The 16,004-nt window shown below is 46.7% G+C and overlaps 1 protein-coding gene across 1 annotated transcript in view; it reads left to right on the forward strand.

The window, feature by feature from the left end:
* The window catches only part of AK1 (adenylate kinase 1), a 70,289-nt gene that overhangs the window by 13,907 nt on the left and 40,378 nt on the right, over nucleotides 1-16,004 (forward strand). The window contains exons 3-8 of the mRNA XM_077305125.1: nucleotides 125-286; nucleotides 2,618-2,790; nucleotides 6,904-7,017; nucleotides 9,823-10,014; nucleotides 10,609-10,699; nucleotides 14,666-14,745. Of these exons, the coding sequence (XP_077161240.1) occupies nucleotides 125-286; nucleotides 2,618-2,790; nucleotides 6,904-7,017; nucleotides 9,823-10,014; nucleotides 10,609-10,699; nucleotides 14,666-14,745 (812 nt within the window). The remainder of the gene's footprint in view (nucleotides 1-124; nucleotides 287-2,617; nucleotides 2,791-6,903; nucleotides 7,018-9,822; nucleotides 10,015-10,608; nucleotides 10,700-14,665; nucleotides 14,746-16,004) is intronic.

Below are 16,004 nucleotides of genomic sequence, written 5' to 3' on the forward strand. Positions count from 1 at the left end.
ATATAAGACCTAAAAGTTCTCCATCAGTGGTCCCCACTCTTACGTCCCTTGCTTCTCTTCTGTCCCCTGCATCTCTTCTGTAGGCCCACTGGCCACTGATGCTTGGGTCCGATTTCCCTTGTAGGCTCAGGTGCAGCATCACACCACCAATGTGAGCATCTGCCACCCATTGAGAGCCAGTTTTCCATCGAGAGTGACTCGGACATGACGGAATCCACTGGACTGATCCAGGAATATGACGTATTTGACCCAGCCCGACCTCGTCCTAAGATCATCTTTGTGATAGGTGAGAAGGCAAGCAGGTATGTCTGGGGGGGAATGAGGGTGCTTTGAGGCAGAGGCCGGAGTTCCACATGCTGGAGAACATGTCAGAGAAGTGATAGAAAGGACTGCGGTCCTTCAGAGTGCTTTTGGAAAACCCCTGAATGTCATAAGAACATAAGAAGAGCCCTGCTGGATCAGACCAGTCCAGTATCCATTTATTCCAGCCTCCTGTCTCTCATACTGGTCAACCAATTTAGGGCCGACAACAGAGCGGAGAGGCTGAGACCTTCAGAAGAGCATCAGAAGAGCCCTGATGGATCAGACCAATGGTCCATCAAGTTCAACATCCTGTCTCACACAGTGGACAACCAGTTCCTCTGAAAGACCAACAACAGGGCATAGAAGCTGAGGCCTTCATAAGAACATCAGAAGAGCCCTAATGGATCAGACCAGTGGTCCATCTAGTCCAGGATCCTGTCTCACACACTGGCCAATTAGTTTGTCTGGAGGTCTAACATCAAGGCACTGAGACTGAGGCCTTCATAAGAACACCAGAAGAACCCTGTTAGATCAGACCAGTGATCTATCTAGTCCAGGATCCTGTCTCCCACAGTGGACAAATAGTTCCTCTGAAGGACCAACAACAAGGCATAGAGGCTGAGGCCTTCATAAGAACATCAGAAAACCCCTGAAGGAAAAGACCAATGGTCCATCTGATCCACCCTTCTGTCTCATGCAGTGACCAACCAGTACCTCAGAAAGGCCAATAACAGGGCATATATGCCGAGGCTCCTGGCTTTGGGATTGAGAGGCTTAGTGCCTCTGAATTTAGTGGTTCCCCTCAGTCACCATGGCTAGTAGTCATTTCTAGAATCTATTGAATCCCCTTTTCAAGCTGTTTATTCTGTGGTCACCATTACATCCTTGGGCAGCGAATTCCACTTTTTTAATCTCTCTATGTAAAGTATTTTGGAATGCTCTCTTGTTTCAAATGATTCCTGGCAAGGAAGCAATCTAACACAGGAAGAAGAGGGAAAAGGTAGACTTTTTCACCCTGCTGTGCTAGCTTTCCGTTTTCAGGAATCTTTTTATTCCAAGAAACAGTCCAAGGTGAAATTTCCCACTTGCAACATAGCCGGGCAATCCCTTCTGCTGTTTCATTTCCCTGCATGTCATTATCTCTTGGTTGGCTTTTGGGCCGAGAGTGTCAGTGTGAGATAATGGGAAGGACAGAGAAGGACATGTGATGTGCACCTGTACAGTGGAATAAATTAGTGGTATGGAAAAATCAGCTGAGTCATACTGCAGGTGAGAAAATCATGTTTGGGAATCCCCTAATTTCAAAAAGCTACTTGCAAGCAGAAATCTAGCTTGTGGACAGCTGAATAGTCTAGAACATTTTTCCCAATGTACTAGGTTTTTTATTTGCGGGGGCATTTCTTTATATGGGAAACATTTGGAGTGGGTTGTTTACCAATTACAGATTGAAGTGTTCCCCCCTCCTAGTAGGCGCTGAAGGTTACAGATATCTACACGACAAACCAGTCTGGTTGTGTGACATTCTGCACACGATGTATAATGCACTTCCTTTTGCAGCTGGATTTTCATCTGCTAAACAGGAAAATCTACTTCTACAGCTATTCTGCACTTCTAAAAAAATTGTGTTAAGCCAGCGCAATTGCTTAACACTATTAAAAATCACGCTCCCTGCCATGTCTCACATTCCTTGCTCTCTTACGTTCTTCTCCCACTTTCCCATGCTTCCAGGCACTCTGCATGGCTGATTAAAATGGCTGTGGAGAGGGACTCGCAATACCAGTGAGTTTCCCCCTGCCTGTCATTCATGGAAGCCAGCCAATCAGCTTTCTCCTGGCTTTAAAGGGACAGTGATCTTTTTTTTTTTAAGTAGAAATTCTCCATTGCTATGCCTATGCATCTAAACATAGATTCACAAAAGTAATTTCCCCCCCCAATTTTGGGGGGTGGGTGGGATGAGAGGCATGCTTTGTGTGGCAACTGGTGGGTGGAAATTTTTAAATCTCTGCCTGGCTTAAGCAACATTGTATTAGTTGCTCCAGGCAGCTTGCTATAAAAAAACCCCCCAAAACAAAAAAAGCCCCATTCCAGGGAGGAAAAAAAAGCATCTGCAAGAGGTAACCCTTTCACTACATTTTCTGGGTGCGGAATGGCCCCTAAAGTGCACTGAAAGTGCATTATCCAATGTGTGCGGAATGGGCTAGATCCCTCTTTCTTGGGATAGTAAATGCATGTCCCTCAGTTTTGTAATTAGCAGAGGCTTAGAGACATTGTGAATCTGTATTCCTCAATCTTTTTTCCCCTTCTTGCCTGGCAGGGGGCCCGGGTAGCGGGAAGGGAACTCAGAGCAACCGGATTGCGTCCTACTTCGGGTTCAGCTGTGTCTCTGTGGGCGAGATCCTGCGTAACCAAATGATCCATCATGCAACAAGCGACAGGAAATGGGAGCTTATCGCCAGAATCATTGCCAATGGGGAGTTGGCCCCACCGGTAAGCAGGAAATCCCCTGAACAAGAAGAATTGGGGCAAAATGTGGGTTTCCATTATTGGACAGGGGCAGTGTTGCATCTCACTTTTAGAAGATGGGGAGTGGGGGGAGAGGAATCTTTGCACTTACTTGATCTTGTGGGAACTTTCTCCTCCTCCTGCACTGCAGCTGCTGGCTGCAAAATGAGTCTTTAAAAAGTGTACCCTCCTCTAAGCTTTAGCCTAGAGCTGTCATGATTTGGGGCCTGGTTATTTGAAGGAGCACCTTCTCACACAGGTCTGCTTGAGCACTGAGATCTCAAGGAGAGAACCTCATTGGAGTTCTGCCTCTTTCAGAGGCACAAGTGGCTGTGACACACAGGAGGGCCTTTTCTGTGGTGGCCCCCAGACTGTGGAGCACACCATGGTGACTATCTAGGTGCCATCATTATATGATTTTTGGCACCTGGTGTATCTAGGCCTTTGATCTCTAGCTCCCTCCATGTGCTGTCATTCCAGGGTGTGAGGGAGGCAGTGGGGATTAGATTTTTAAATGTTTTAATGCAATTTAGATTATTCTATATTATTGTGAGCTGCCCTAGGACCTTCAGGTGAAGGTGCGGAATATAAATTCTATATACATATATATAGATAGAGATAAAGGTAAAGGTATCCCTTGTGCAAGCACTGGGTCATGTCTGACCCTTGGGGTGACGCCCTCTAGCGTTTACATGGCAGACTCAATACGGGGTGGTTTGCCAGTGCCTTCCCCAGTCATTACCGTTTACCCCCCAGCAAGCTGGGTACTCATTTTACTGACCTCTGAAGGATGGAAGGCTGAGTCAACCTTGAGCCGGCTATTGGGATCAAACTCCCAGCCTCATGGGCAGAGGTTCAGACTGCATGTCTGCTGCCTTACCACTCTGCGCCACAAGAGGCTCTGTAGATAGAGATACACACATACATATATATGATTCCTGCTTTGGTCTCTAGAAGAAGAGTTGGTTCTTATATGCTGCCTTTCTCTACCCAAAGGAGTTTCAAAGCAGCTTACAATCGCCTTCCCTTTCCTCTCCCTACAACAGACATCCTGTGAGGGAGGTGAGGCTGACAGAGCCCTGATAGGACTGCTCTGTGAGAACAAAGCTATCAGGGCTGTAAGTAGTCCAAGATCACCTAGCTGGCATGCCTGTGGAGGAAGAGTGGGGAATCAAACCCGTTCGCCAAATTAGAAGTTGCCGCTCTTAACCACTACACCAAGCTGTCTCTTAGAGGGGTACTTACTGTCATCTGTTGCTCCAAAATGAAGCTGAGGTCCAGTGAGCACCCTAAAGACTATAGTAAAGGTAAAAGTATCCTCTGTGCAAGCACCGAGTCATGTCTGACCCTTGGGGTGACGCCCTCTAGCGTTTTCATGGCAGACTCAATACGGGGTGGTTTGCCAGTGCCTTCCCCAGTCATTACCGTTTACCCCCCAGAAAGCAAGCTGGGTACTCATTTTACCGACCTCGGAAGGATGGAAGGCTGAGTCAACCTTGAGCCGGCTGCTGGGACTGAACTCCCAACCTCATGGACATACAGCTTCAGACAGCATTTCTGCCGCTTACCACTCTGTGCCACTATCATAAGACTATCATATCTCCAGTTATAAGGATCTGGCAGTAGGTGAGACAAAGGACCTTAGCCTGAGACCCTGGGGAGCCTCTGCCAGTCTGAGAAGACGATACTAGGGTTGGGCGCTTCGGCGTCCAAACTGGCTGTTCACACCCGACACAGCCAGCGCCGTGTGGCGCTGGCTGCGTCGGGTGCAAGCGGCCGCTTCAGACACCGAAGCGCCCAACCTTAGACGATACTAACTTTGCTGGACTAAAGATCTGGTTCAGTAGAAGGCAACTTCTTCATGTGTGTTCATTTCTAGGAGTCACTGCTCACTTCCTCAGAGGCACATAATGTACATTTTATTTTATAAGATAGCGATCCCCAACCTGTGGGCGGCGGACCACATGTGGTCCTTCGACTAATTGGAGGTGGGCCCCGAAGGACGCCTTCTCCCCCCCCCCCCCCGGCCCTTTACTTCATCCCCCCCAGCCCTTTACAACTCACTTCAGGTGTCATTGTCTCCCATCACTCCCAGATGGGACTATCTCGTTGCAGAGAAACAAGCTCAGGGTTCCCATTGATTTGTCATTGTCATGAGTTAAAATTTCCATGAAAATAAAATGTTCCTTATGTTCATTGTTGTGGCGTGTCTGGATCTTATTTTGAAGGGATGTTTAAACATTACCATAGCGATCAGAGAGCGCCAGGTCAGTGGTTGAGAGTAGAGGAGTAAACTACCCCCCCCCACCGGGCCTCAGTAAAAGGCGTTCAGTGGTCCCCGGTGAGTGGTCCCCGGCGTTGAGTGGTCCCCGGTGATAAAAAGGTTGGGGACCACTGTTATTTAGACATACATTTACATTTCATGTGCCCAGTAAAGGGAGCCCTGGCTCACACAAGCTTATTCTGGAGTAAGCTTTGTTAGGATTTAAGTTGCCCACTGGACTTCTGTCTACATTTGATTTGGCCAGGGGCTTCGCAGAAATGAAAAGTGGGGGATTAGCTCATCCACCACCACCCTTACACATTTGCTGATTGGAATTATGACCTCTCCTCTACCCTCTTCTGTTTTTTTTGCCTGGATGAGGAAACAAGGCCGAAAAAAGTGTGTCCCTCCCCCCTTTGAAGGTAAATAACAAGCCTGGGAAGGAAGGGGTTAATTTACTTCTTCTGTCTATTGGGTGATAAGTGATTAATAACAACGATTCCCTGCTCAAGACATGTATCACAAATATTTTATTGAGGGAAAGGAAAGGAGGGGTCAATTTTAATTGTCAGGAGGAGGGTAAAATGATCTCTCCTTCACACCTGCAGTTCAGTTTAAATAATATCAAGACTTTATATTAACAAGAGGCCAGAGCCATTAAGATCTGGTCTCCCCGGCCCTCCTGACCAAGTAAGATCTGGCTTACCCGCTATTAACCCCCTGAGGCATCCTTTTATTCTCTGTGAGCAGGGATGGGGTTGGGTCTGCTGCTAACTTTTTAGTCTTATTGTTGGAGGTTGCTTTTAAGGGGTTTTATTGTGGGATTTTTTCTATTGATAGCTGCCACGGACTGGTTATGGGAGTGGCAGGGTATAAATTGAATAATAAATAAATAAGATCTTCTAGTGCAGAGACTCATAACAGGGGTCCATAGTTTTCCCCCTCCTGCCTTAATGAATTTGTCCACAAGCTAGGCTGTTTCCATTGAAGAAGAAGAAGAAAAAGAAGAAGAAGAAGAGGAAGAAGGAAGAAGGAAGAAGAAGAGTTGGTTCTTATATGCTGCTTTTCTCTACCCGAAGGAGTCTCAAAGCAGCTTACAATCACCTTCCCTTTCCTCTCCCCACAACAGACACCCTGTGGGGTGGGTGAGGCTGAGAGAGCCCTGATATCACTGCTCGGTCAGAACAGTTTTATCAGTGCCGTGGCGAGCCCAAGGTCACCCAGCTGGTTGCATATGGAGGAGCGCGGAATCAAACCCGGCTCCCCAGATCAGAGGTCCGTACTCCTTACCACTACACCAAGCTGGCATTGCTCTCCCTCCTGAGTGTGATTAATTTCTCATGTGGTTTCTCTGCCTGGGAGGGGGTGGAGCCTGTATGCCTATTCCTGGCTTAAGCCTCTTCCTGTCTCTCCCTCCGTCCTCCTCAAGCCTACCTGTTAAGATGGGTGGTGATGTCACTACATATGACATGTCACTTCTAGGAGGCATGGCAAGGAGGTGTGGCCAGTTGACCACTCTTCTGGGGCTCCTTGAAACCTGAAAAATTATTTCAGGGGCTCCTCCACGGTCAATAGGTTGAAAAAGGCTGTTCTGGTGTCTCATCTAAGTGCGGTCTGGGAGGGATCTGTTGGGTGATGGCCTGTATCCACAGACAACTGGACATGGCTCTAGAGGAATTTCTTGCAACTGGATTTTCCACCACGGACAAACCATCCCATGGCAACAACTCTCTGTGGATGTAGCCTGGGTCTCAAGATCATGGCCTTGTCTCAAAATGGCCCTTGTGGCAACAGGTCTACACTTCCTCTGGCAATTAACTTTGTGTGCCTTGCAGGAAACAACGATTGAGGAGCTGAAGCAACAGTTTATAAAGCAACAGGATGCCAAGGGGTTCGTAGTGGATGGTTTCCCCAGGGAGATTGGTCAGGCTTTTACGTTTGAGGAGCAGGTAAGGTGCTGAAGAATGCTGAAGGGCATCGGTTGCAAAACAGGTGGGCCTAAGCAGTCATCCTAAACCAGCAGTTAGGATCTCAGTACTAAGGCTCAACACACTCTTATAAAGGTGCAAAAAGCACATATATCTTGGAAATTCTCTTGCATGAGGGGATTTTTAAAAGATATTTTTTTAAAGAAAAAAGATACAAATATAAAAGGGACACAAAAGAGAAAAGGGATATATAAAGGTAAAGGTATGCCCTGTGCGAGCACCGAATCATGTCTGACCCTTGGGGTGACGCCCTCTAGCATTTTCTTGGCAGACTCAATACGGGGTGGTTTGCCAGTGCCTTCCCCAGTCATTACCGTTTACCCCCCAGCAAGCTGGGTACTCATTTAACAACCTCGGAAGGATAGAAGGCTGAGTCAACCTTGAGCTGGCTGCTGGGATTGAACTCCCAGCCTCATGGTCAGAGCTTCAGACAGCATGTCGGCTGCCTTACCACCCTGCACCACCAGAGGCTCTTTTATATATATGTATACATACATACATACATACATACATACATACATACATACATACATACATACACACACATATAATATTTAAAAATTAGTATACATGACAAGCTTGTTTTACTGTGTTTTTTTAATTCTTGATTTTTTAGGCATATGGCATAAGGGCTATTAGAATCATAGAATCATAGAGTTGGAAGGGATCCTCTTGGTCATCTAGACAACCCCTGCACAATGCAGGACACTCACATCCCTATGACTCATCCACTGTAACCTGCCACCCCTTGAATCTTCACGGAATCAGCCTCCCCATCAGATGGCTATCCAGCCTCTGTTTAAAAATTTCCAAATTTCCAGCACTCCCGAGGAAGCCTGTTCCACTGAGAAACCGCTCTAACTATCAAGAACGTCTTCTGGATGTTTAGACGGAATTTCTTTTGCATTAATTTCATCCCAGTGGTTCTGGTCCGTCCCTCTGGGGCAAGAGAGAACAACTCTGCTCCATCCTCTACATGGCAGCCTTTTAAATACTTGAAGGTGGTTATCAATTCCCCCCTCAGTCGTCTCCTCTCTAGGCTAAACAGACCAAACTCCCCTAGCCTTTCTTCATATGTCTTGGTCTCCAAACCCCTCACCATCTTTGTTACCCTCCTCTGGACATGTTCCAGTTTGTCTACATCCCTCTTCAACTAGGGTGCCCAAAACTGAACACAGTACTCCACGTGAGGCCGAACCAGCATAGAGTAAAGCGGTACCATCGCCTCCCATGATCTGGACATGATACTCTGTTTGATATAGCCCAAAATCCCATTTGCCTTTTTAGCCACCAAGTCACACTGCTGACTTATGTTCAATATATGGCTACTAAGACTCCTAGATCCTTTTTGAACAATACAAAACTTTACGTTTGTCCCTATTTAATTTCATTTTATTCAGTTTAGCCAACTTCTCATATACAATACATTACAGAGTGTATAAAATAAACAAGAAAGAAAAAGATTTCCCTGAACATCCTGTTCCTCATAATCTTAATAATATTTCTTACCTCAAATATTCTTACTTTGAAACATTTTAACTAGTTTATTTTACCTCTATATTATTAATTTTTGTTACTGCATGTTCCATTATACACCAGAATATCAACTTTAGCGTATTAACTATGACCAATAACATACCAGGATCCAAACAGAAAACCACTTATATACCCCACAATTTTAAAAAATCATAAATGAAAATATTGTTATTCAAATTCCAATTGAGGGGGGAAGTTAATTAAGCATGGTGGGTCACACAAGTCATCAGGGGTCATGGCTGAGTGGTGGAACATGCAGAATGCCCCAGGTTCCATCTCCCAACATTTTCAGGTAAAACAGTCAAGTAGCATGTATTATGAAAGGCCCCCACTTGAAAATCTGGAGAGCTGCCAGCAGTCTGCGTGCATGATACTGAATCTGATGTATCAAAGGTCCCAGTCAGCATAAAGCTGCTTCATGTGTGCAGTCCTAGGGGACTGCATCTTATTGACAACGTTTAGTAAAACATTCTCTATTTTTTAAATAAATTCCTTTTCTTTTTGCTTATTTCTTATATCCATATAAATGATTTTGACCATAGTAGTGAGGCAATCCATTGGGTAGTAAGACCTTGGAGAAACCCTGGTGCTGTAACTGTGGGTTCGGGAACATTATAGGAATATTTAAGGGAAGTGGGAAGCAGAAAGGAAGCCAGCTGACAGTCAAGGACTGGGTTACGGGATAGTCAAACTGCGGCCCTCCAGATGTCCATGGACTACAATTCCCATTAGGAATTGTAGTTCATGGGAATTGTAATTCTCATGGGAATTGTAGTTCATGGACATCTGGAGGGCCGCAGTTTGACTACCCCTGCCCCAAGCCAAAGCTGACTGGCAACAGTTCTCCAGGATTCGGAGCAAGGAAAAGTCCTTCCTATCTTGAGAACATTCTGTAGGTGAGGATTGAACGTGAGATCTTCTGGAGGCGCTGTGGCCCATTGGTATGGGGTCTGGTTGAAGGCGGCAGATGTCAAAGGAAAGGGACTGGTTGCTGTCTTTCATCTCCATTTTGCAATCACCCTTCCTTTCCCCCCATTAAATAACCTTCTCCCTGACACTCTCTGGTGGGAAATGACATTAAAGCAGGCAACATATGTATGATGCATAGGTGTACGGGGCATATTACAGGGGAAAAGGAACAAGGGCAAACCCCATTTTGGCAGTTGTAGGAGAAGGAGGAGGGTCACACACACACCGATAAAACCTGTCCCTTGTTTCCTTCTCTGGCAGATTGGCTCTCCAGACCTCGTAGTGTTCCTGGCTTGTTCCAGCCAAGAGCTCCGACAGCGTTTAGAAAAGCGGGCACAGGAGCAAGGTCGTTTGGATGATAACACCCATGCTATCGAGCGCAGGCTAGAGACCTTCAAGCACAACATCCCACTGATTGTGAAATATTACCAAGAAAAGGGGACCATTGTCCGGGTGAGACTCCTTGAGGAACGTCAGGTGCTGGGTTGATGGGGATGCTGTCATTGGGAATGGGTGCCGGAATCCAAAATGGCGATGAGGGCAAAGATTCTAAGGCAGGATCTTGTGAATTTCTTGCTTCTTAGCTTCCTAGGTATCAGCTTGATTGACATCTCGGAGAAAGTGATGTTGAGCACTATATATCCGTATCTAGACAATTATATGGATATGCAACAGTGCTTTCTTATCAATGAAGGGAGGAGGAATGGGTGGTGAAAGAGTGGAGGATCTAGAAAAGGGCAGGTGGGAAAGCCAGTAGAATCTTTATGCTTTGCAGTTGCCTTCAGCTTGGGAATGAAACAAGGGGAAAAGCACTCTCAGAAACTCCAGGGAAAGAGTGTCCAGTAAGTGAACTAAGTGCTAAAAGAAGGAATCAAAGCAGAATGAAAAATAAAACATAATGGAGGTGCACAGTGAAAACAAGGGGAAATGAAGAATGGAAAAACAAAACAAAACAATGGACATGCACAGCAAAAATGCGGGAAAACACCAGTGCATAAAAGGCCTAAGATAAATAACAGCCTCTTCTCTCCTGCTTCCTCTCCCCAGTTTGATGCAGATAGAGAAGAAGATGATATATTTTCAGACATCAGCTCCTGTGTTCAGCAGCGGCTATTCCCAGAGGGGATGGAGGTTCCAGGTGAGTCACCAAAGGATGACCAAATGGATGACCAAAGGAACAATGTTGCTTGGGAGGTGAGAGCTCTCCACCCAGTTGACGGTTACATGTGACTTACAAGTCCTTCTCTGTATACTGGCCTATTTAGACTGTGACTGTGACTCATATACAGAAGGGGACTCAGCCATCTCCCCACATCATTTTCCTGACCTGAAAGTATCCAGGGAGTTGCTAGTTGGCCTCCTGGGGGAAAACCCATGAGTGTATATTTTAGTTTTCCTAACAAGTCAAATAGTGTATATCTTGGGCCGTTGAAGGTAACAAAAATGGTGTCATTGGGAGGTGGAGGGGAGGCTGAAGTCACAATCTGTCACTGTGTGCATGGAAATTGAAGAGGACCTGCAAGTCACTTGTGATTGTTACGCAGGGCCCTGGGTTAGGATCCCGGGCTCTGTAATTTGTGCATTGGCATGCATGAGTGTCTTTATAGCCCATGTTTTTCTCCAGTTGGGATTCATAGCAGCTTAGAACATTGCTCTCCCTTCTGTTTTCCCACAATAATGACCTTGCAAGGTAGGTCAGCCTGAAGGTGCGTGTGAGCCTCAAGGTCACCCAGAGATCTGTCATGGTAGAAGTCAGGATTCAAACCTGGGACTCCCAGGATCCTAGTCCAACACACAACTGCTGTGCCAAGCCAACTCTTTCAGTGTGAAAAGGCAGTCCAAGGGAGAGGGAGCTGTTATTTGCCCTCTTAGGGGAATATGTATTTACAGATAAGCTGTGTCTTCAACACAGACCTCCCCATTCTTGAGGTGGATCCATAAACAATGTGATGTTTAAATTTAACAATTTGTTCTGTTTTTGCTTATTGTATCCCTTGCATATTGCAGAGTGGATGTCAATCATTGTGTTCAGAGTAGGGATGCCAATCCCCAGGGAGGACAATCCCCATGAGGTCACCTTCAGAGTAAAGAGATCAGTTACCCTGGAAAAAAATGGCTGCTTAGACTCCACTGAAGTCTCTCCCTACTCCAAATCCTGCCCAACCCTGGCTTCACCTCCAGTCTCCAGATATTTTCCAACCCAAAAATGGCAGCTCTAGTTGGGAGCCAGGCCAAAGAAGGGTGATGCACTTTGAGACATGTGACCAAGATGAAGCGTGTGATATAGTGCAGTGGTCCCCAACCCCCAGGCCGTGGATCAGTCGGTACTGGGCCGCGGCTCCTCCTCGTCCTCATCCCTGGCTGTTGCCTCGGGGGCTGCCCTGCCACTCTGCCGCCGGCTGACCTTTGGTGCTCTCCAGCGGCCGCCATGGCTGGGGCTCCCCCTTGGAGTGGCACTGCGCAACTGCTGCTGGCAGTGCCCCCCCAGCGGGCGGCGGGAAGTCAGGGGCGCTGGCAGGAAAGCAAGTGGAGCAGGGGCTCAGGCGGTGGCGACGTCCCTCGGCAAAAGACTACCCCCCCCCCGGGCCTCAGTAAAATTGTCAAGCGTTGACCAGTCCCCTGTGATAAAAAGGTTGGGGACCACTGATATAGTGGACTACACAGGCTGTAGATAATGTCCAAATGTAGAGAGGAAAGGAAGAGCCAGTAGGGGAACATGAGTGCAGTATGAAGAAGATCAATCATGCAGAAACTCTGGAATAATCCTGGCTGCAGTCCCAGAATGTTTGGAACTGAGGTTGGGTTTGGCCAAGCAGGGATTATATGTTGGTCCCAGTCAATCAGGAAATCCGATCTAGAGCCAATCAGATCTTAGGATATCTTACAAGCTGGCCAGCAAAATTAGCTTGAGCTTTGAGGGCGAGAGACCTGATTTAGTGGCTAAGCAGCTGCTTAAAGAAAAGTGCTAGAGTTGATATATTGATGAAATGGGAGTGGAGGAGGGTCAATTCTTCTGTGCCCCTCTAGATCAGGGGTAATCAAACTGCGGCCTTCCAGATGTCCATGGACTACAATTCCCAGAAGCCCCTTCCAGCATTCGCTGGCAGGGGCTTCTGGGAATTGTAGTCCATGGACATCTGGAGGGCCGCAGTTTGATTACCCCCGCTCTAGATGAAAGAATTAGACCCCCACCCTTTGTGGCTGCCCTGCTGTGGTACAGTCTAGGTCAGAGTGCTGGTAGAAACTCTGACACAAATGCCAATGCGGGGGAGAAGATTTGAATATTCAGTAGTCCACAGAGTCTTACGCTGAGGGAAGCCAAAGTGTTACTCAAAATAAACACACTGTCATGACCCGAGGAATGTAGTCCCAAAAGTCCCTCAGAACACACACTGACGAATTCCAGGCATTGGGGTAAAACTGAAGTTAAGTCTTCATTGAGACCATTTATGCACTGGGAACCTCACTGCCCCAACCCCCTGTCAGGAGCACAGATCGGGGGTGGATGAGGTGCACCAGGCCAAATGCCCCCCATGTGGGTGCAGGAAGAGGTGGGGCAACCTGACACGACTAAAACTTCAGCCTGCAGCCCGGCATGAAACCTCCAGTGCGTAAATGGTCTGAAGGAAGCCAAGATGCAGTCAGAAGGAGATCACAGGCAGGCAATCATTGGCAGAGACAATAATACTCGGTGAGACCAGGGTAGTTATACCTTCTTACCACACCCCACCCCCAGTCACCATAATTTGGATTCCAGTCTTATTTCCCTCATCCTGTTTGCTTGATAAGTAACAGTGTGAAAACAGGAGACTGTGTGTCTGGGCAGCAAGCAGGTGTTGAGGAACTGGCAGGATGGTTCTGAACGAGTGGGCTTGTTATGCCTCCCAATCCAGGATACCAGATAACGCATTTGCACTGCAAGGAGCCCTCTGAAGTGCAGAGAGCTCAGAAACACCAGATATGACAAGAAGGGAAGGGGCCATTCCGAGGAGTACAACTCAAGCCCGGGAGAAACCAAACAAATTTACATAAGCCAAGCATGACACACACCATTTTGGCAAACCAGCCACAGGACTAAATGGGTGGCCATTCCACACATGCTGATTTAATGCACTTTCAATCCACTTTAAATGCACATCAGTGATGGTGTGCAAGAGGATTTCGCCATTTGCCATAGTAAAACCGAGTTGCAAGGGGCAAAGAAAGTGGATAAAAATGCATTATTCGGTGTGTGTGAACGTGCCTTTGATTGTGTGTGTGTGTGTTTTTTTGCGTATGGCATGTGTACATGTGCAGGTCCACATATTTCATTTCCAGAAGCCTCAAATTATGAAGGCTTTGTCATCTATGCCATTGGAACTGCGACAGAATAAAGTTTTGAGTCCAGAGGCGCCTTTAAGACCAACAAGGTTTTATTTGAGGCATACATTTTTCTGTGCATGCCCACTTCCTCAGATACAATCAAATGGGAGTTACCAGTCCATACCTATAGGTAAAGTGTACATGGTAAATTAACATACAGCATAATGAAAATGTGTAACAGATACATGACTCAAACAGGAATGATTAGCTTAGTTTATAAATTTACCGTTTGTTTGGGTTCAGTTCTAAAATATAGTGAAGGAATTAAATTTGTCAAAATGGGAGAGTTATGGGCAGACCTGTTTTTAATTGTGGAATGCTGAGCATAATTAGCTGAATTTTAATCAATGCCTTGAATAAAACTTTGTCCTAAAGGTGCCACTGGACTAAACATTTGTCCTGCTGCTTCAGACCCACACGGCTACCCACTTGAATCTATCTTCTTTGGAGTTGTGGGACTATCTTCTCTTGCATTATGGCAAATTCCAGACAGGTATCCTTGGTAGTTAGCTTCAGCCAAAATAACCAAGAATCTTGTGGTTCCAGAAAGAATAATGTTTGTATTTGTGGCAGAAGCTTTTGTCAGTCTGAGCTCACTATGAGCTGTGACAATGCTTCACAATACATTTGCGAGCCTTTCCACGCCGCAAGACTCTTTGGTTTTCTCTTCCATTGGCAGCCTTCCTTCCTCACTAAGCAGTCGTAAGTATGAGGAATTGTGATTTATGTGTTTTTAATTCAGAGTCTCCACTGCTGGCTTCCCTGGACTCTCTCTTCAGCCCTGGCCGAGAGCTTCCAAAGGAGGAGCATGAGGAAGGGCAGGTAAGTGACACGTACCGGATCAGGTCTTGGCAACGCTGTCGGATTTTCCAGAGCCTCGATTGGCTCAAAGCCACACTTCCTGTTTCTGAGTCAAAAACAGGAAGTGGAGGTTGGCGGGAATTCCCTTGAGTCCATGGGAAAACACGGCAGAGTCCATTACAGTGAGCAGTGAGCAGCCAAAGGGCAGAGGTCAGAAGCAGACTTGGCAGTGACCAGCCATGTTCTGGCTTCATGGCTGCCCTGGAAGCAGGGAATAAATGCTGGAAACTAGCAAGGAACTCTCTTTAGAGCCAGCATGGCCATACTGTGGCTCTTCAGATGTCTGGACACAAGCTAATTGTTGACTGGAACTAGGAATGAGTAAAATGTTTTTGCTCTTAAATGTATTGTTTCTTTGCTTTTTTGATGATAGTTATGTTTTCTGTGATGTACGCAGGTTGTACTGTTTTAAATAATGTAGGTATGTTTAACACAGGTACACATCACTGAAAAAGCAGTTGCTTTATGTGAGAGATCGGGTACAAGAAATGACACGAAGAAGAGTCATGGGGTTGTGTTTGCATTTGGGAGAATCAAAATCTAGACAGGAATTTGGAGGGTTGAAAATGACGGTATTGAGAAATGAAAAATTATTCCTATCAGAGCCTTCATAGAGCTGTCAGCTAGGGTTGCCAGCTCTGGGTTGGGAAATACCTGGAGACGTTGGGGGTGGAGCTAGGAGTGGGAGGGAGTTGGGGAAGAGAGGGGACCACAGTGGAGTATAATGCTATGGGGTCCGCCTTCCAAAGCAGCCCTTTTCTCCAGGGGAACTGACCTCTGTCGTCTGGATCTAAGCTGTCATTTCAGGGGACCCCAGGTCCTGGGGACTGACACCTCCAGGTGGGGCCTGGACGTCTCCGGGAATTACAACATCTCCAGAAGACCATTGCCCTGGAGACAATGTCTGCTCTGGAGGGGGGACTTTATGGCGGTATAGTCCACTGCAGTCCCTCCCCTGACCAAACCTTACATTCCCCAGGCTCCAACCCCAAATTGCCAAGGGTTCCCCGAACCAGACTTGACGATCTTAGGACTCCTCCATTTGAGGGAACAGCTTTTCCTTTGCTTTGACTTCCTCTCTTATTTCAAGGCCTTCTTTTTCAAGAGAACTTGCCTAAATTCCTTTCTGGCTAGACTTGACCACTGGCTGGGAACCACTGGGTTGGCTCGCTGTAGCTTCTGACATGTTCTGTGGTTTGCAGCTAAATCCTTCCACCTTC

This window comes from Paroedura picta, chromosome 12 (genome assembly GCF_049243985.1).
Source record: "Paroedura picta isolate Pp20150507F chromosome 12, Ppicta_v3.0, whole genome shotgun sequence".
NCBI classification, from domain to species: Eukaryota; Metazoa; Chordata; class Lepidosauria; order Squamata; family Gekkonidae; genus Paroedura; species Paroedura picta.